The 22,424-nt window shown below is 45.7% G+C and overlaps 1 protein-coding gene and 1 pseudogene across 14 annotated transcripts in view; one reads left to right on the top strand and one right to left on the bottom strand.

The window, feature by feature from the left end:
* The window catches only part of LOC147030343 (la-related protein 4B-like), a 146,004-nt gene that overhangs the window by 12,636 nt on the left and 110,944 nt on the right, over positions 1 to 22,424 (bottom strand). For all 14 annotated transcript variants that reach the window (XM_085874276.1, XM_085874277.1, XM_085874284.1 and 11 more), the window contains 2 exons: positions 7,055 to 7,204; positions 6,807 to 6,919 (listed from right to left, as the gene is read on the bottom strand). In XM_085874276.1, the coding sequence (XP_085730402.1) occupies positions 6,807 to 6,919; positions 7,055 to 7,204 (263 nt within the window). The remainder of the gene's footprint in view (positions 1 to 6,806; positions 6,920 to 7,054; positions 7,205 to 22,424) is intronic.
* On the top strand, positions 31 to 6,620 carry LOC147030344 (uncharacterized; annotated as a pseudogene).

Genomic DNA, 22,424 nt, shown 5'->3' with positions numbered 1-22,424 from the left:
ATGTGCCTCAATCTCTTGTTAACTGTGTGTGGTGCTTAGGTCCTGTCTCTTGTTAATTGTGTTGACGAGTTCTTGTCATTTTGACAGGTGGCTAGAGCAGATGGCAGTTAGTGTAGCATCAGACACACCACTACAGGGAGACAAGACTGTGTCATGGGCTGCATATCATGCCAGCAAGCAGTCCATTCCAGAGGAACCAGTGTGGCGTGACCCTCACCTCATTGCTGCCTCTCTTCTACGACCAGGCCAAGTCCGTGGCTATGATTCGTCACTCCATGGACGTCAAGACAGCAGTTGAGATTCTGAACCCTGGTCAGATCCCAGTCCTCACAGTCGATCAGCCACTGTACGCACTTGCCAAACAGATCCAGTGGAGATGGCCAGAAACACATGGAGAAGATCACTTCGTCATCCTATTTGGTGGACTCCACATTGAGATGGCTGCACTGAAAACTCTGGGTGATCTTCTGGATAGCAGTGGGTGGACAGGAGCTCTGGTGCAGGCAGGAGTTGCTACAACTGGTACTGCTGATTCCTTCCTGAAGGCTGCCCATGTTACACGCACTCGGTGAGCTCACCAGGTCACAGCCAGTAGCCTCTATCTTCTCCTACAGAAAGCCTTCAGCCAAGGAGCAGATGAGGGACAGGATCTAGAAGACTGGTGTACTGAACGTGTGCAAGCCAGTCCGCAGTTCCACTTCTGGTGGATTATTCTACAGTTGGAACTCACTGTCCTAATCTACGTCAGATCGGTCCGTGAAGGGAACTTCCTGCTCTACATTGACGCCCTGAGCAAGATTGTCCCCTGGTTCTTCGCCTTGGGTCATACCAACTACGCCAGGTGGATACCAGTTCACCTGTGCGACATGGTGACACTGGCGACCAAACCTGCAAGTGTATACACGCAGTTTCTTGCCGGCAACTTCACAGTAAAGAAGACCACTCATGCGTTTTCTGCGATGGCCATCGACCAAGCCCATGAGCAGAATAACACATTAGTTAAGGGTGACGGAGGAGCTGTAGGCCTGACAGAGAATCCCGCTGCATTACGCCGCTGTATGGTGTCTGGTCCAGAGATGGCCAGAGTGATCGCTGAGTTCCAGGCCACATCAGAGACCAAGAAGGCTGTTCACAAACACCACGAGTAGACCAAGCAAACACAGGTAGCCTTTGCTAGAGATGTGCGTTCACTCACTCAAGTCATGGGGGAGATGGGCAACCCATTTTGTGATGACAGCAAGGATCTCCTGGTGCTAGACAGCAGAGACCTGGCAGACCCAGCAGTTATCAATACTGTACGCCAGATCGAGAAGCTGGAACAAGAACCGCATGACTCCTATGTCCATGAGAGACTTATCAACCAGACAAAGCCCATCACCGACCCAATCAAGAGAAACAACCTCCCTCTCTTCAGCCGACCTCCAGTCAGAGAGAAGTCAAGAACACAGCTGCAGGTTTCATCTCTGAAGAACGACTGCTCCCTGTTCTCCAGGTTGTTCATTGCGTCCCAGATACGTGATGGAGATCTTGATGAGTTATTCGCACATGAGAACCAAGCATGTCCCCCTGCACTGTCACACATGGGCAAGATGAGACTTGGAATAAAGTCTGATCTGGTTGGCTGCTTAGAAGATCTGGTCCCTCCACAGGAGAATGCTGCTGCTGCTGCTGCTAGTCCAGCAGTTGAAGTCATCATCCTTGATGGTGCAGCGATCATCAGTATGCTGCCACCTGGCACAGCAAAGACCTTCAACGAGTATGCATCAAAAGTATTCTTGCCATACATCACATCTCAGCTGCAGCATACGAGCAGGATGGATATTGTCTGGGATGAATACCTCACAGACAGTTTGAAGGCAGACACTAGGAAGAAGCGAGGCAAAGGCATCAGGAGACGAGTCGAGCCATCTAGTTCCATTCCTGGAAACTGGCAGACCTTTCTTCGCACAGATGAGAACAAGATGGAGTCGTTTGACTTCCTAGCCACCAGAGTAGCAACAACAGACACAGACAAACAAGTCATCAGCACCCACCACAAAGATGTGGTTTGTACGCAGGCCCGAGATGTTGCTGGTCTTGCCCCTTGTAGCCATGAAGAGGCTGACACAAGAATGCTATTCCATGCTGAAGACGCTGTGAGGCAGGGATACAGCAAAGTGTCGATCCGTACAGTAGACACTGATATCGAGGTCCTTGCGGTGACAGCAGCTGGACGTCTGGACATTGATGAGCTCTGGGTTGCTTTTGGCACAGGAAAGAACTTCAGGTTCTTGGCAGCTCACGAGATGTCTGTGGCATTGGGACCTAACAAGTGTCGAAGTTTGCCATTCTTCCATGCCCTCACTGGATGCGACACAGTTTCAAGCTTCGGAGGCAGGGGGAAGAAAAAAGCATGGGAAACCTGGAAAGCCTGTGATGAGGTCACTGATCTCACTACAGCATTCTGTGCCTTGGCTGCCACGCCAACTCCTTCAGCCGTAGATGACCACAAGGATGCACTGGAGCGTTTTGTTGTTGTGCTCTATGATCGCACCAGTAGCCAGGAACATGTCAATGAGTGTCGCAAGCATCTGTTCACCCAGAATGGCAGATCAATAGATGCTCTCCCACCAACTCGTGAAGCCCTGAAACAGCACATCAAGAGAGCTACCTACCAAGCCGGCTACTGTTGGGGCCAGATGATGGTGTCCACACCAGAGCTCCCATCGCCCAGTGACTGGGGGTGGGTTCACACCGATAATGGCTGGGACATATACTGGACAACCCTCCCAAAGGCAACTGAGGCATGTCGGCAACTACTAAGGTGTGGCTGCAAAAAGGGATGCAGAGGACAGTGCAAGTGTGTCAAGGCTGCACTCCAGTGCACAGCTCTATATCACTGTGGTGGGGAGTGTACAAGAGAGTAGAACTGGGACAAGAGAGATCACAGATGATAATTATGTAACATGCACACATGTATCCATGCATCATAGTAGGCTCTGTTACCTGGATCTAGAGGTTCCACTGTATAATTTTGACTCTGCAAGTTGATGTTAGGATCAAAAAAAAGCACTTCCTCTGAGTTCAAGAGTGTTAAATGAACAACAGTCATTCCATGGTGCTTGATAACAGTTTTTTGAAGAGTTTGTTGTAGAAAACCGTCCAAAAGTGCAAAAATGCACCAAAAAATGACCAAATAAATGGTTTATTCACGCTTTGTCACCTTTATTTGCTATTTCTTATTTGCTAGAATCTATATTTAGTTAAATAAAACCACCGGTATGCTTCTTAAATATAGTTGTATCCACATGTATCCTCCTTGTACAACACAAAATCGGCTATTTTGTAAAATGGCCACCATTTTGGCTCTGGGAAGAATCTGGAATGTCCCTATATCCAAAAATCTTTGTAAGATACTGCCCTAGCAGTGTGCCAAATTTCATGCTTGTATCACTAAAGGCACATTTTTTTTCAAATATCTGCCGGACTACATCATCATATCTGATGGTTCTCAGAATGTTAAAACTCATCAGCAGGATTTTGAAGGAATGGGTAGAGACAAAATTAGTAATGGAAACACTTTTTTTGGGGGGGGGGTGATTTTGGAGCCGTATCATTTTGAGCCTTGAGCGAGCGATTCAGAGGAAGGCAGAAGTGTCCATGAAGAAGAAAATGCCAGTCGAGTGTTCATTACAGATCGGAAGTTTTGATTTTCTGTTCAATTGACGATTTATAAGGGAGGAATTTTGTATTGATTGATAAATCGGTAGAATCACCTGACAGCACGGACACCGCCAGGCACACCATCATTGGGAAATATTCTGTGCAAAACAGTTCAATCTGTCAAGTTGCATGGGTGGTGTTGATTGACATCAATCTTCAAGTCATGACAGATTTTCGATGGGATTAACGCCAGGGCTCTAACTGGGCCACTCAAGGACATTTATCTTTTTGTTCGTTTGCCACTCCAGTGTAGATTTGGCTGTGTGCTTCGGGTAGTCATGCTGAAAGGTGAACTTCCATCCCAATTACAACTTTCTTGCAGAGGGGACATGGGTACACGTGGCAAATTTTCTGTATTTTGCTCCATACATTTTCCCTTCTATCCTGCCAAGTGCCCCAGTCCCTGCTGATGAGAAACATCCCCATAACACGATGCTGCCACCACCATGCTTCACAGTAAGGATAGTGTTCTTTGGGTGATGTGCTGTCTTGGGTTTGCGCCAAACATAACGTTTTGCATTTTGGCCAAAAAGTTCCATCTTGGTTTCGTCAGACCACAAAACTTTTTGCCACACGACTTCAGAATTTCCAGAGTGGTTTTTTTGTATACCTCAAACGGGATTCAAGGTGGGTATTTTTTGAGTCATGGCTTCCTTCTTGCCACCCCACCATGCAGGCGAGGCTTGTGGAATGCTTGCGATATTGTTGTCACATGCACACAGTGACCAGTCTTTGCCATAAAGGCATGTAGCTCTTTCAAAGTTGTCATTGGCCTCTCTGATCAGCCTCCTCCTTGTTTGATCATCCAGTTTGGAGGGACAGCCTGATCCAGACAGGGTCTTGGGAGTACCATACACCTTACACTTCAAAATAATTGTTTTGACTATGCTCTCAGGGACATTCAAGGCCTTTCAAATATTTTAATACCCATCCCGATCTGTGCTTTGCCACAACTTTATCCCAGAGGTCTTTTTTATTTGAAAGCTCCTTGGTGCTCGTGGTTGAGTCTTTGCTGTGAAATGCACGACCCAGCAGAGGAAACCTATAGGAGGAGCTGATTTTATTCTGAAGGAATCAGAATCACAACTATTTAATACAGGTGGAGGCCAATTAACTTGAGATGGGATTTTGAAGGTGATTGGTTACAAATGAGCTAATTTCCAATTTCTATTATAAGGGGGGTGGACACTTATCCAACATATTTGAGTTTTATATTTTTGATTAGTTTTCTGAAATTTGTAGAATTTGCTTTTCACTGGGAAGTTTTGTGTTAGAATGTGTAAATAAAGGTGGAAAAAGTCTGATTTAGTGAAATTTAATTCCATGCTTAAAAGGCAACAAAAGGTGAAAATTGTGAAAGGGGGTGTACACTTTCTATCGGCAATTTACATTCTCTTTATAAATAGATGGTGGTTCATTTAACTTGCAGAAATTTAGTGTTGATGATGGATAATTATTTTCAGGTGCTCTTGTAACTGCCGGGCAATGGTAACAGGAGTTCGATTCACTACTCAAATCACCCGTTTACATTATGCTAGTAGCTGGGTAGAGATGGTCTTACAGTTTTGAGCGACAGTCGTTTATTCTGCTTAATCGTGGTGATGGCATCTCTCTCAATCGTGGCGGATAACCACAAGAACTTGCCATCACTGTTGTTACCCTGCGCTTGTGAAGTGAAAAGCAGGGTTAAGTGATCAGTAGCATATGTACGTATGGTAGACATCGTGTATGCATTTTGCTAAGAGCAGAAACCTTTCAGTGGATGAAATTGAAACTTTACATGTCACATAACCATGTGATATAGCAGTCTCTCTTTTAGGGTCAACATAGGCCAATTTTCTAAAATCCTCAATTTTCATCTGATCGACTTGAAATTTGAAGAGAATTTGCAAATAAAGTCACCGAATTCAACCACCTTTTATTTTTGAGGTCAACAAGCCAAAAGGTCAAAAAGGCCAAATTTCTGAAATCCTCAATTTTTATCCGACCGAGTTGAAATTTTCACAGGATTTGCATATCAGGTCACTAAATTCAACTACCAACTATTTTTGAGGTCAACATACACCGGGTTTCTAAAATTGGCAATTCTCATCCGATTGACTTGAAAGTTGAAGATGATTTGCACATTTGGTCATTGAATTCAACTGTCAATTATTGAGGTCAACATAGGCCAAATTTACAAAATTGTCAATATCCATCCATTTCACTTGAAATTTGAACTGAATTTTAATAAAAATGACCATCATGTGTCACTTATTCTGGCAGCCATATTGGATCCAAGGAAAAATCTTTGAAAATATTCGGAGAAACCATTTAACCGATCAATGCCAAATTTAACAAATTCATCAACTACCCATGGGAAATATGGTTTTATAAAGATGATGCCATCGGTCACATGGTCTGGCAAATATATTGCATCAAAGAAAAAACAAACAAACAAGAGTTGGCTCACACAAAGTCCTTCTCAAGACTGCACAGAGTATGTATTCTATGAATGCCACCTCATTTCATAACAGTTCTGTGAAATGTTTTGAGCACAAAAGCAAACATTTTGTGGGCTGATACAAACTTTGGTATTTCGGACAAACTTTGTCCAATTTCTGGCAAACTCGGGGTCTTTCGGCCATTTGTGTAGCAGGAAGCCATCTCCTTTTGTTTTACTATACAAGCACCAAGGACACATTGACTCAGCATATTTGTGGAAAATCTATAAAATTATTCGCCGTTTGAGTTAAATTGTTCCACGATGTAACTCGGAGACGGATATAACGGTCCACTTCGTGATGTGATGTCAAAGGGTATCTGAAGAAGATGATTTCAACTTTTAATCACAAATTTACCCACTTTATAATTCGGTAAAAGGCATCATATCTATTTTGTGGGGTATCAAGGGAAAGATTCGCGCCGTGGTCATCTGAGCGTTTGGGTTCCCCTTTGAGTAATTAAAGCCATGTTATGCTGCTCCACAAGTTATGGCCAGTGTACCAAGGTGGACTGTGACAATATTAAAATGCTAAAGCAAAGACACTGTACATTTGCATAACTGAAATCCACATTTCAAAATCTACACAGGTTTCGTCGTTAGAAGAAATTGCTGTTGTCACCTGTCATCACTTGCGGGAGCTTCAACAGAGACAGTTTTTCTTGCATCTGGCACCTCTGTCACAACATCGTTTGTTGACTCTGGCTGGGAAAGTTCGTTTTCAGAGAACACGAGCTACAAAGAACAGTTAAAGCAGAGGTTTTTTTGTTTTGTTTTTGTATTGATGTTATTCAAACTATGGTGATGCAGGTGTCAATTAATTGAGTTAAAATAGTCGGAAGTTTGGGACAAAACCTCAAGCAAGCTCACTTTGTCTTTGCCGACGCCCCAGATACTGTCTAGTACACGGGTCTCAGGGCTGGTCGAGTTTGGACGAGTCAAGGAGCCGGGCAGCGGTGGGAAGTTGGCTGGAGCAAGGTGGAAATCGGGTGGTGGGGGACTGGGAACCGGTGAAGTGACCTGGGGAGCATTTATAACATGGTACTTTAGTAGAAAAATTGAATATCACAGGGATGGCAGCGAACAAAAAGAAAGTGAGATTACAAATAATACTGCTCGATTGGTGAACAAATTAAGCAATATTGCTAAATCAAGCAGTAATGTGAAATTTTGCACAAAATAATAAAAAAGTGGATAAACCTCCAAGTTCCATCAATTCTAAATACATGCCTGGCTTTCATCAAGAGCAAGATTGTACATCAGTTTTAAATCACAATCAAAAATGTATACAATTTTAAATCATATCGTCAAGAAATCTTCCCCCCCCCACCCTCCCCCCCCATTGTGTTTGTCTTTTAATTTTTATTATATTTTTTGCAAGGTCTAAGGCTGATGAACTCTCCAAACCACTGACCATCAGACTCAGAGCACACACCAACCACAATGTGTCTTCCTGTTCATTTGTTTATAATACTTTGCACTTAAAATGTCACGAAGCCTATATAAATGCCGCCCACGAGTAAGGTTTCTCATCGACCCTCAAAAAAAACACCACATGACAATGTTTTAACATTTTTAACGGATAAAGCATATTTTTATTTTTAATTTTTTTTTACGGATAAAGCATACATTTTTAACGGATAAAGCAATTTTTGGATCTTGCTTCCAATATCATCAACCTTGTCATGCAAAGCCCTTCCTTGGCAAACCTGAGCTTCTATCCACCAACAAGGCTTTCATCCACATCTTGATGGAATACTGCTCTCACTTTTGGGCTGGCGCCCATCTCACATCTTTTTCAGCTTGACACCATGGAAACCAAGGCCTTCAAGATCATTGGAATCTCTCACAATGAAGCAGTCTATGGCCCTATCACTTTCCCATTGCAGACAGGTAGGTGGTCTCTGTCTTCTTCCACATCCTTTCTGGTCATGCACTCTCTGTCCTCTGTGTTTTGTCCCGCTCAGGTTTCAGGGAAGAGGGGGGGGTGCAATGGAGGAGGGGCAGAGGAGCACAGTACAGAGAGGGGGGGGGTTATACTGTTGTGGGGCCGGGTATCGGTGGCGAGCACGACCGCGAGAGGGAGCAGTAGAGTCGGCTCCACCGAACACACCGGAATTTAGGTCGTGACCCTCGGATAAGTCCGAAAGGCACGGGTCCCTTACTAGACCATGAATCGCCAATAATTCGACAGCGTGGGGAAGGGTCAATTGCCAAACTTAAATATACCTAATTACGAACATGGCAAAGCTACCGGGAAAATCACACCCTCGACGGACCTCGAGCGGAACGAGCCGTTACCGTGCCCGAACTGTGTGTAACCCGAGCGGAGGTTACCGAGGCCTGTCGGTCCAAATGAACAATTTACTGCCTCGCTATTTCGCAACACACACCATGCTAAGCCAATGAAAGAAACACAGAAACGAGCGGGAACATTTAACAGATATTTATTTACAATAGGCAGGGAGACACAGAGCAGAGTTATCTGAATAAGCAATGCAAATAATGTACAACAAAAAGAACTTAACAATTCTACTTATCAGACGGGCCCACAACAGAGACACACACACCCCCAAAAGAAATGGTGGCCGCGGCCTTTATTGATACACCAACTCGGAGGGAAGGTGAGCTGGAGGTAAGATCTCTGGCTTGGACCTTCCCGCTTCGTGCGGTTCCCAATGATCTGGCCCGGCGGGACTCGAATCCGCAACACGACGCCGCTCCACGCACCAGGTACGGAGGGTAGCATCGGGGGATGACACGCTCCTCCGGCTCGCAGGCAGGCGAATCACGGCGGGAAGACTCTCTCAGCCTCAAACAACGAACCCTCCGACTCTTTCACTGGGTCGCCCCCCACAGGATTATATCTTTTCTTCACAGGTGGGAGGGATCCGTCTCGTGTCCTTTCCCTCATTGGACAAGAGTGTCGGGCGATCTCCCGGCCGTCCGAGATTGGTCGGGGGAAGGTGCTCATGTCTCATGTCTCTGCCCCTCGACCAGGAAGTCGAGCAGCAACATGTTGCATCGACTCCAATTGAACGAGAGGCGGCAGCCGTGCTCGCACCCCTCTGATTGGCCGAGAGGGGCGCCATGCCCGTATTTGGAGCGAAATCCAAGACGCCAACGTCTGAAGAAACCCCGCCTGGCACATTGGACTCTGCCCATGTACGGGCCGACACGCACGCTTACAATGGCCAATGGTGAGGAAGTGAAGATAGGCGTGGTTGTAGAGGATGCAATAGTAGTTGTTAAAAGATCTAGCTAAAAAATAACCCATAGCACACACATGTAATTCCCATTAGACAGAAGGGGATGGATTCTAACTGTACACATACTTATCAAAATAACTAAGCTTAGGGACTGCTATCTGTATACGTGCAATATGGGTGCCAGATCCGTAACACTACCCCCTCCCCTTTTTACAGACTCGTCCCGAGTCGTCAAATTTGCGTGTGACCAGCATGTGTAAGTTTTTCCCTAGTACGATTTACCTACGGATGCCTGAGTGCGACATTTGTATACATATCCCAAAAATAAATAACCTAGTGTGCTGCGTAACTAAACTATCAGACTCACACAGATGACAACTACATTGAAGGCACTAAGACAGACACACAGGTGGGTTGCAAAACTTATTTACAATTTTACCTTATCTATTTACACTAACCATGGCCCAGGACCTGTTATCTGTGGAAAGAGAGGCACAGTAATGTCAGCATTCATTTTATGTGGGTGAGTTCACAGCAGCTGAAGGTCAGTCGTCCTCAGGGCCTGCTCAAAAGGTCCCCCTTGGGTGTTCTTTTCAGTGAACCTTCTTCCTTGTTCCTTTCATACCCATGCTGCTGGAGGAAACTCACCCTAACACGGCAGCCCATGCGCCACCCCACAGGCCATCTGAAGTGGCCTTTATGCAAGAACAGGAAGGTAGCCGGCTGCTCAATGCAGTCCCTGGCACAGGGAATGGACGGATGCAAAAAACACAACAAAATGGATTCATGGGCTGCGCAAACGCAGCCTTGGAGTGGCTGCCTGCAGGGCAGTCCTTGCCAAACACTTCCTGGAAGATCCTGGCGCACATGGTGGAATGGTTGATGGGGGCAATGCAAACAAGGGCAGCAGGCATGGGGTCAAAGCAAAAGGCAGGCAACGACGCATGGCAAGGCAAGTGCAGACCAGCAGCTGTAGCGCAACAGGCCGGCAGATGAAGCTGGCCGGCCTCTCCTATGGTCCGTGAGGTTCTGTGGAGGGAGTATGGTGGTGCCGGCTGCTCCGAAAACGGGCTCGGACCTAACCTACCATCTCCCCCCAACCTATTGCCTTTGTCTGTCTTTGTCCATACCCACACCTTTAATTTGCAACAACGAACCAACAAAATTTAGCCAGTTTTTTTTTCTTTTTTCAATAGCTTGTCCCTAACCCTCCCCTCCCATTGTCCTTGTCCGACTCACCTATCATGTTCATCTACTCCCAACCCCTAAGTTCCTTTTTTGGAGGGGACGAAGGGAGAGACTAGCATCCTGTCTCGAGGCCCAATGAAGCCCCAGAATAGCCTCCCACATAATTCAGCCATCTTACCAAGGTGGGTCCAGCGGCCTACGGAGAGCGAAGGGGTAAATTTCCTAACTATCCTCGCATTTATTAACTTTAAACTACCCCGGGGCTTTTCCATACGCCTAGCTCTTTAAACTATATGTTCTAACAACCATGATTCCAGTCGCCTGTGTTGGTGTCCATTATTAATTTGGGCCCTGTCCACAAATTTTCACTCGTGCCCTTGCACAATTTCATGGCTGGGCAGCGTGGCTCACTTGGCAGGGATTTCCCTCCTGCCGGACTCTAACTACGGCATCCCCGGGCCCTGAGGCTGTCTCCGAGCCTACCTGCTCCCGATGAACGCGAGAGGTTGCCCTTCCTGGCATTGCCCCCCTCCGATGCCCACGTGGCATTTTGGTGCTCCGGGTCCCGTTCCGCGGGTCGCCCGTGCCCACTACACTATCCTGGTCCCTTGGCCTACTCTGGCTGACTAGTCCGGTGCCCGGGGTGCCCTCTACTCAATAATCACCTTTCAACAGCCACGCCCCCAGCCGGTCAATGAACTCTTGCACCCCTCAAAATTGGGTTTCGTGCCTTCATACACCACCAACACAGAACGACCTCCTTTTGGTAAATTTAACTAACCCACTAACTAACATTACACTGACCCCGGGTCACTTGGGTGGGATTCACTCCTCCCCCCAATCATTCATTCGCACCATGCATTCCACATTCGCTCCATTCACACTTGGGCCCGCTGTCCCACATTCACTCATTGTACACATTTTTCACTTTTCCATTCACCACACTGTTAGCTACGTCCCCACTAACTAGCTCGTAGCCCTCGTCATCGCTTAAACTATTGCACGTTCCATTTAATTCTGTCACTAAGCTACGTCCCCACGACACATTCCATGCCCATCCATGTCTCCCAAAGTCCATTTCTAAATCTAAATTTACTTTCCCACTAACTAGTCCACGGGCCCCATGGAGGACGGCTCATGCCCCCGTGAGGCCGGTCTAAGCTGAACCCATCCCGCTAACTAATGCTCCTATGCCCAAGCAGGAAGCTTGCCACATCCTGGTCGGGGCCGTGTACTTGGAGCAAGGCCTTTTATATTTTTATTTTTTTTTTGCACCGCCAAGGCGGCGGTCTACGGCTCACTCGCTCGTCCCTTCCGATGGCCGATAATCGAGGCCTTGTCGTCGCCCTGCGCATCACAATCAGCGCTCGTCTTCGAGGGGTCCACCATGCGAGCCAACGCGCACCGCTCACTTGAAGCTTGCGCCGCGAGGTCCGTGCCGATGACGTCACTCGCACAAGGACCTTGCACGTTTTACTGTGTCGTTCCCGCGACTTCCTCCGCGCGTCTCGCGCACGCCTCTTGTGCCGCGCAGGACGTGGAGCCTCACACACGCATGGGGACCTATCCGTTCCAAATTCACCCAACACTCGCCTACATTTCCGCCATCCACGTGGCCGGCTTGTGTCCTACGTGGAATGTTCTCGCGCTGGATTGCGATCGCGCAGATGCGCGTGTGCAGGGCATGCGCAAAATGCGTCATGGACCCCGTACGCACCGTCGCACGAACCCGACACGGTTGCCAAATTAACCCTTTGCAGCCTTCCAGGCTTGCTACTCCGGTCTCCCGTCCGGGTCGGTCCGTGTACCAATTCCACGCACGCACTCACACACGCCATGTTACTCGCATCACTCACACGCTTCAACACACCCGCACCACTCACACACTCTGGGACAATCACATTGGGGATTCGTGTCAACTCAAGGGGTCCTGGGATCTCTACCCGCCCCCCCCCCAAACTCTGCACGGACCCCTCCACATCATGCATCCGCTCGACCCCGCTTGGCTTCACTGGACTCACCTGGTCAGTCTACTTTGAGGGAGCATACAGTCTCCCTCTGTTCCTGAGGGAGGCTATCCTGATGTTCGCACCGGGTCACAAAACATTCCACCAGCTCGACCTCATTGTCCCCTCCTATCTCTACCTGTGTGTGCTCCGCTTTGACTTTATTTAATTCGTTCCCCTCTTTTGCTTCCTGCGTCTCAGTCATTATTTCTAAATCCTGCGTCTCCCCTTGTGTCTGTTAATTCCGTCTTCGACAATGTAAATCCTTCTTTTGTCTCGTCCATGTGTTTTTTTTAAAACGTTCTCCCAGTTCCCGCGTCTCCGTCACCTATTTTAATTTTTCCGTCGTCCCCTCGTGTCCGAGTTTATCAATCTCCCCAATTATTGTGGTGACGTCGCTCGTCGTCCCGACCTCACCCGTCTCCATTGTGGGCCCGACACTTTTTGCACTCCCTCCTGACTCGATCGTTCTCCCACGTGCAGGCGCCATTTTCCAATCCATGGCCTGCATTGCCTCTCTCCATGCTTGCATGTCTGCATCCATTTTGTGCGCATTCGCATCCATTTTGCGCTCCAAATCCCCCTTCATTCTTTGCACGCTCGCTTTTATTTCGTTCTGCATCCTTTGCGCATTCTCGTCCATCATACCTCTTATCACCTCCAGGAACTGGCCCATGTCAAGTGGACTTGGTGCAGCCGATCCGCCATGATGGCGTGGGGAACCGGCAGAAATCGGGGAGGAACTTTGACGGAGGGAGGGGGGGGTCCATACGCCACCCCTGCCACGCTCATCGTTTTGGGGTCCGATCGCGAGGGAAGTTCTTGCATGGGGGTTTCGTCCTGGGCCACTGGTTCCTTTACCACTACATCTATACCCACCTGCCCCAGCCCATATTGGCTTGCCATGTTACGTATCGAGAAAGAAATTTCATTCGCTCGCAATTTGAGGGAAACGGGGGGGGGGGGGGTTGCTGCCTACAGCCATGATCCGAATCCCGAGAATTTTGTGGAGGTGGAGGGGTCCGAATCCCACTCCTGACAAATTGTTGCGGGGCCGGGTATCGGTGGCGAGCACGACCGCTAGAGAGAGCAGTGGAGTCGGCTCCACCGAACACACCGGAATTTAGGTCGTGACCCTCGGATAAGTCGGAAAGGCATGGGTCCCTTACTAGAGCACGAATCGCCAATAATTTGACTGCGTGGGGTAGGGTCAATTGCCAAACTTCAATATACCTAATTACCCATGCGGCAAAGCTACCAGGGAATTCACACCCTCAACGGACCTTGAGCGGAATGAGCCGTTACAGTGCCCAAACCGTGTGTAAGCCGAGCGGAGGTGACCGAGGCCTGTCGGTTCAAATGAACAGTTTACTGCCTTGCTATTTCTCAGCACACACCATGCTAAGCCAATGAAAGAAACACAGAAACGAGCGGGAACATTTAACAGATATTTATTTACAATAGGCAGGGAGACACATAGCAGAGTTATCCGAATAAGCAATGCAAATAATGTACAACAAAAAGCACTTAACAATTCTACTTATCAGATTCTGGCAGGAAGACTCTGGCTTGCAGGCAGGCGATTCACGGCGGGAAGACTCTCTCAGCCTCAACCAACGAACCCTCCGACTCTCTCAGCCTCAACCAACGAACCCTCCGACTCTCTCAGCCTCAACCAACGAACCCTCCGACTCTTTCACTGGGTCGCCCCACACGATTATATATTTTCTTCACAGGTGGGAGGGCTCCGTCTCGTGTCCTTTCCCTCATTGGACAAGCGTGTTGGGCGATCTCCCAACCGTCCGAGATTGGTCGGGGGAAGGTGCTCATGTCTCCGCCCCTCGACCAGGAAGTCGAGCAGCAACATATTGCGTCGGCTCCCATTGGCCAAGAAGCGGCAGCCGTGCTCGCACTCCTCCGATTGGCCGAGAGGGGCGCCATGCCCGTATTTAGAGCGAAATCCAAGACGCCAACGTCCGGAGAAACCCCCGTCTGGCACATTGGACTCCGCCCACGTACGTGCCGACACGCATGCGTGCAATGACCAATGGTGAGGAAGCGAAGATGGGCGTGGTTGTAGAGGATGTAAGAGTAGTTGTTAAAAGATCTAGCTAAAAAATAACCCGTAGCACACAGATGTAATTCCCATTAGAAAGAAGGGGATGGATTCTAACTGTACACATACTTATCGAAATAACTAAGCTTAGGGACTGCTGTCTGTGTGCAATATGGCTGCCAGATCCGTAACAATACTCGAACCCCACTACAAATACACAGACAGCTACAGCTTCTTAAAAGGAACACATTTAATGAAAATAGGCAAATATTTACAAAGGCCAATAATTCAAAAGGTAATGATAATAACGAAGTAAATAAATCCTCCAGTTGAGGCGCCTCTTCACACAGATATATATGTACTGTCGAATCCTGCTATTCGCAGACTCCGTGTATTCACAGGTCATAAGGTGTGACCTGCTTTGACATTTGTGCTTCACTGTTTTTTCTATTATTTTGAAAAATTTTAACACTTCAGGACTGGTCTCCTATGTCCACCTGGGAAATTGGAAATCAGCCAACATCACAGCATTACATAAAATCATAGGAGCAATATCCCTGGGCACTCACCTGGTAGCGGCTGAACAAGATAACCAGGGAACCACAGGAAGGCATGTATGACCGACAAAATATGTAATGGAGAAGAAATTAAATGCATGGTTTTTTTTTCTTTAAGCTGTGAACAAACTTTGGTACATCATAGGTGATGAAGGTTGTGGTCAAGTTTCATCAAAATGGTTTGTAGTTTCTGAGAAGAAAGCAAATACCTATTATGGGGGGCAAGCCCTGTCGACCCCATCAGGGCCCGATTTTTTTAATGCCATGAACAATCTTTGGTACATCACGGGTGATGAAGATTATGGGGAAGTTTCATCGGAATTGTATGTGTAGTTTCGGAGAAGAAAGCAAATACCTATTTTGGGGGGAGCAACCCCCATAGACCTCCTTCGGGCCAGATTTTTTTAATGCCATGAACAAACGTTGGTACATACGCGGTGATGAAGGTTGTGGCAATGCTTCATTGAAATCATATGTGTAGTTTCGGAGAAGTTGAAAGTATTTGTGGATGGACGGACGGACCATCCCATATGCTCCCCGGAACTACATTCCAGGTGAGCTAAAACGAGATATGCTGACTCAAGCAGAAACAATCACTGCAGGTGTGTGCATATATATATATATATATATATATATATATATATATATATATATATATATATATATATATATATATATATATATATATATATATGATGCTTCATCCCTCCATGCTCCTCATCACAAAGCCATTTACCCCCACCTATATGTTTTCTCACCAAGTAAATATGTTACGATTGATTATTATGCTACGATCCTTCAAGTCAATTGTTAAAAGCTGCCACAGACAAAAAAAGGATGACAGCATCTTGCTATACCTGTTGGTGAGTGACTGTGTTGCATCCAAAGTTCGATACCACAGGATATCTGGAGAAAACCAGATATCTCACAAAGTGACTGAAGAGTGATTGTCAGTCTGTGAGCTATGAAAGGAAGGTGATGCTTTTCTAAATAATCATCCTGGAACATGTATGTATCGATTCCCTATATGCATCAGATGTCAACACATCCATGTGCATCGATCACCTTTGATTTGAATATTTTAAGAGTTTCTACTTGGCCTTTATTCTTAAAGAATGCTAGTAAATAACCCATATAATCATTGCATCACCCCCTCAGTGACCCACACACACCACATGCACGCACACAACCTTTGAGATCTGGGATTAGTGTAGTAGATAGTAGAAAAATCATGCAAATTATGATACAAGCATCAAATTTGGCATTTCTGTTCTGCAGGGCTTTCTGATCAAATCTGCCCGATTGGCCATTTGAAAATCCAAATTTTGAAAAATTTGAAAAAAAAATAAATTCAAAATAATTTGAAGTCACAGCTGGCTGAAATTCTTGAAGCGCAAGTGAACATCCCAGACAGAGAACCAACGGGAGATGCAGTCATCATTGATGGCTCGGCACTTATCAATGCCCTACCTCCACGCACTTCAAAGATATTTGATGACTATGCTAAAGAAGACATCATCCCAAAGGTGGAATCCTATGGTGCCAGGTATGAGTGGGTGGACGTAGTGTTTGATGTGTACAAGAAGCCAAGTCTGAAGTCCGAGGCAAGGTCGAAAAGGGGGCAAGGAATCAGGAGAAGAGTGACAGGAACCAGTAAGACCCCAAGTAACTGCAGAAGCATTCTTCGAGATGACAGCAACAAGACTGAGCTGTTTCACTTCCGTGCGGAAAAGATGTGCAAAGCACAGACGACAAGCACAGTCATTGTCACAAAAGGAGAAGATGCCATTAGCAACACAAGGAAGTCACTGGATGCTGTATCTCCATGTTGGCATGAAGAAGCTGACACTCGAATATTTGTACACGCCAGGGATGCAACGACGGATGCAAGTCCATTATCATTAAGGCTAATGACACGGATGTACTAGTCATAGCAATATCTGTACTGCCATCCTTACAGGAACTAGGTCTTGAGAACGTGGATTGCCTTTGGCCAAGGAGCCAAGGCACGATGGATTCCAGTCCATGAGGTAGTTTCTGCAATAGTGCCTGAGAAAGCTAGAGGGATCCCATACTTCCATGCATTCACTGGATGTGACGTCGTGCCTGCCTTCCGCGATAAAGGGAAGAAAACTGCATGGCAGACTTGGAACGTCTTTGATGATGTTTCTGAAACATTCACCAATCTCAGCCAGCATCCAACATTGATTCGTGATCTTGACTTTTTTTTAAGTTTTTTTTTTTCAAATTTTTCAAAATTTGGATTTTCAAATGGCCAATCAGGCAGATTTGATTAGAATCCCTTGGAGAACAAATGTGCCAAATTTGATGCTTGTATCATCATTTGCACGATTCCTCTCAAAAATTGCTATTATCTGCCCCACAATATGTCTGTTACAGCTACTGAAACACACCCACATAAGAATATCTTTGAAGAAGGGAAACAAGTTGCTGAAGATTCCACCGTTTAGTTCCATCGAATATTATACTCAAAAGAACAGACATGGCTCTTTGAATCTTGACATCATCCCGAAAGGTTCGTTGAAAAAGGAAAAGTATGAAGTGGTTGTGAAAGGTGCCATTCCCATTGAAATGGCATTCATCTGCTGCAAATATGTCGATATCAGGCTCCACTTGATCCCATGATGGACTGAGTTTCATACAATCCTTTATGCAGACAAGGTTTGAGATAAGTCTGCCCTACATTATCTGCCCGTCGTCGAACCTCCACCAACTGATTGGTCAACAATCCATACAATCCTGATGAAAACTGTGGAGATGGTTCACTCTTGCAAATCAAATCTCTTGGTCATTGTCTGTGACCAGGCTACATATGCAAAAGTCCAGAAGATTCGTTGGAGTGATGACTAGTTATCTCACAATGCAGTGGTTAGAATGGGTAAATTCCACACCTGCATGGCATTCTATTAGTGATTGGAAAGCGTTTCACTGATGCTAGCCTGCGGGATGTGATGATTGAAGTCCAGGCAATCGCAGAAGGATACATGAATGGTGTCATAAGCTTCTGAATGAAAGTCTTCGCCGCTTGAGGTTCAGCAAATTCCTCGATTAGTTATCGGATGATGAAGAGAGCCACATCATAGCAGTGATGCCATATCATAGAAGAGAGCCATATTATAGCAAGCGCATGTGTCGTTTGGAAATGCTGCGTTCTTCGGATGGAATTTAAAGCTGTGCTGCCCATGTATGACACTTGTCAAGAGACAGGGACAGACAAACCCCACATAGCCCTTCTGGTCTTCCTACTTGCAAATGGTCCAGATACTTATTCTCTTCTTCAGGGCCACTCATGAATCTGACTGGGACATACACCTTGTTGCGGCTAGGCTCATGCTGCCATGATATTTTGCATACAATCGTGTGACCTGAGCATTACAGCCAAATCCATGAACGTGGTGAGTGGACTGTTCAGCATCAAGACAAACACGCATTTGCTTTGATTGCCTGTGATCACGCTATTGAGCGAACTCGAAATTGAGACTCAAAGACATACACTGGGTATCACTAACTTCAGTCTGAATTGCATAGCTGCTCATCGATGGATTCCAGTGCAAAATGATCGTGCCAAGATAACCCGCCAGTGTCAAGATCTGGCTGGGTGTAATTTTCAACCATCGTAATCAGAAGGATTTGGACAGGATCTGTACTAAGAGGGATGATGGTCATATAGAAAGCCGGATGACATTAAAGTTCATGGGTTGTCACCCAACATGACAATGATATCCTAAATGCCTGTGAAGTGGGCGATTGTCTGCTAGAAAAAATTGTGAATTATCGATTAGTGACCACTGATGTTGACCTTTACTCTGTCCTGAAAAACCAGAAGCTGAAAACATTCACTTCACAAAAGAATAAATCATCTCAAGTAAAATCAAGCAGAAATAGTTTTGCATTCTGATCGCCCTCTGTTTGCACAGCTCCGTATTATCAGACTCAGTGTTAGATTAATTATCAGACTTAGATATGAGAGAAGTGTTGTCATGGTGTCTCAATCTGGTTTCGCTTCCTCTTGCGGTTGCAGATGGCAGCATGGCGAAGACGGACACATCTGTTTTGCTACATTTGATCTAGAACAAGGAGGATGTTCTTGCAGTCTCATTTCCGAGTGATACCGCTGTAATTTTAGGTGGCATGGCTATCATCCAATATTTGAGAAGTATACCTGACACATTTGGCAAAATGGCTAAAGTAGTACTGTCATTGTGCAACTAATGAAGAAGTTCAATAGTTCTCGGGCTGACTTCGTGACTGACAGGTCTCATCACAGTGTTTATGATTGGAATGTCATCCGGCTGGTTAGAAAAGATCAAAGAGTTACGAGTCAGTGGAAGAAATATTTATATCCTTTGGTGAAAACAAAGAAGCTCTTGTTGAATTCCTCTTCAACATTTGGCGTACAAACAGCTTGCCTGACCTTTGGGCGAGATTGTTGCATTTTCATCAATCACACAGACAACTGCCACATGTTGCAATCTAAATCGTTTTGTACGTCTCTCTACTATGTGAATGAGCGGAGTGACGTTTGACCGGAGTGACGGCAAAGAGGCAGACACCCACCGTCTCTTGCACGCAAAACATGCCACTTATTCACAGTCCAGATACTGATGTAGCAGTGATTGCAACTGCCTTAATCAATTCGATACAGGCAGCATTCTACTTTTCCACTGGAGTGAAGAATCATGCCCAGATGATCAATATTGAATGCCTCAAAAGTGGCCTTGGTGAAGGATTCTAATAGTTGAATCGGCTTCTATGCTTTCAATGGATGCAATTCGATAAGTGCTTTCTAAGGAAATGGCAAGAAAAACACCTTCGCTATTGCATCTGGAAACGAGGAATTTATTGGGGCATTTTCTCCACTTGGCAATGACTTCCAAATCGCCTCCACAACAGAGGCAACTTTGGAGAAATTTGTCTGCGCTTTATATGGGCAGGTCTCGGCTGATAATGTGAACGATGCTCGTTACAAAGTGTATTGTTTGGCATCTTCCCCAAGTGAACAAAACATGCCACCAACGAGAGATGCACTGAATCAGCATACACCACATGACAATTATCAGGCAGCCATTCATAGGCATGCTCTGTCTAATAATTAAGGCTCCGGCTCCTGTCGGGCACGGCTGGCAAATTAGAAATGATGAATTAACCATCGTCTGGATGACAGAGCAGCCAGCTCCTGAAATGATCTTGCAAAATGTAAACTGTGCTGACAAAGTGTCAAAGTGCGCTGCATGTCAGTGTACGTGTCACAATTCCGGTTTGTCATGCACAGCCACTTATAAATATTAGAACTGCGACAATTCCTTAAAAAAAACATCAACAGAAGCATTCTTTGAGGGAGGAAATGAAAGTGTTGACGATGAGGAGGCCGATCTAATAAATTGGGCACTTTGTTTAGTGCTTGTCTGCCTCATGACCAAAAGTACTATGTATGGTGCTGGGATTGCAGCTTTTGGCATCATACATCAAAAATGTGGCAGATAATGATGCATTGGATAAATTGCAATAATCCAAGCATGTTTATTCCCTCTGTCATTGACAGTCAACATTCTTCCTCTTTGAAAACCCTGTTGTGATAGCTCTCAGAAACTGCAGTTTAGACTGTTTGACTTGTCCAGTATTGAAGCAATTCATCCATCCATCCATTGGGACCATACTCTGTGCAGAGCGTTGGTGCTGCCTAAGCAGTCTCCTTGGCTATTGGGCACAATTCTGGACGGGTCGCCACTCCGACACAGGATACCAGCAAGCTGGCACTCATTTTTCTGACCTCAGAAGGATGACAGGCTGAGTCAACCCCACCTGGTATTAATTCAACAACCAAGTGGGATTTGAACTCAGGATCCTAGGATCCCAAGTCCACCCCCACCTGAACCATCAAGCAAACACCAGGCATAAAAATGTCAAATGTCACTCCTCAAAGCCTTACTTTCCTTACTGCGATAACAACAGAACCATTATTGATTACAAGACAATGATACTTCATTTTGACAGATGTTCAGTGGGTTGTTTTGGCGCATGCATAATTACTTCTCTACCGTGATTAGTTAGGAATCTGTGATAAATAGAAAACGAGGGTGTTTGTGATTATTTCTGAAAAAGAATTTATATATAAATAAAGATATATATATGTATATATATATATATATATATATATATATATATATATATATATATATATATATATATATATATATATATATATAAATAAAGATATATATATATATATATATATATAAACAAATATATATTTTTTCTATAAATAAAAATAAAATCGCTGTATTTCAGTCATGATTACTTTAATAAAGCAAGGACAACCTTACTATTTTGAATTTTTTAAAGCATGTTGTCCAGTCTTCAAATTCACCAAGTACAATAGCCCATGTATTAATAGTTTTTTTGTTGTGTGTGCACATTGTCGAGGCTCGTATGAGAGCTAACACACTACGCACAGCAAGGGAGGCATGAGACAAGAGGGGCGGGATAGGGAAGGACAAAACAGTGGGGAACAGAGACATTAGGAGATCTGTGGAAGGGAGAGGGATGGGGCAGGAAACATGAGGAATACAAGATGAACATTACAGGGACTTTCAGGAAGGAAAGCAGGGGATTTGGGGTGGATTAACGGAGGTAGAAAAGATGGTCGTTTTGGATGGAAGAAGATAAGAGGTGGTGGTGAGTAGCTGTTTTGAAACCCTGGAGAGAAGAATGGGATTGAAGAAGTGTGGGAGTTTATTCCAAAGGTGGGGGAAAAAAAGAGGAATAAAACAGTGAAGGTGAGCAGTGATTCGTGATTTTCGTAATTTTACCAAAAGGGGGTTGCTGGCGTACCTTAAGCGCCCTGCGGAAATATTGTTATGGATTTGGAAACCTTTTGCACACACACAGCCAGAGTCCCCGTAGTTCAGTTATTTCAATAAGTATGTGTATAGTTAGAATCCATCCCCTATATCTAATGGAAATTTTGTGTGTGTGCTGTGAGTTATTTTATAGTCAGGTTTTATACATCTACTACAACAACAACATCGGCACCATCCCTCACTCAACCCGGTTGCCATTGCCCACGTGTTTTTGGCTGAGGGCGTGGGCGGAGCCTCCGTCGCTTCGGATTGAGGCTCCGCTCCGAGGAAGGGCATGGAACGTTTCCTCCAGGCAATGAGCGAAGGGCAAGCATCGCACGCATGCCCCAGCCAATGGGAGGCC

This window comes from Eptatretus burgeri, chromosome 3 (assembly GCF_056783735.1).
Source record: "Eptatretus burgeri isolate ZD-2024b chromosome 3, Ebu_testis_v1, whole genome shotgun sequence".
Classification (NCBI taxonomy): Eukaryota; Metazoa; Chordata; class Myxini; order Myxiniformes; family Myxinidae; genus Eptatretus; species Eptatretus burgeri.
This window is presented reverse-complemented; position numbering and strand designations above follow the sequence as displayed.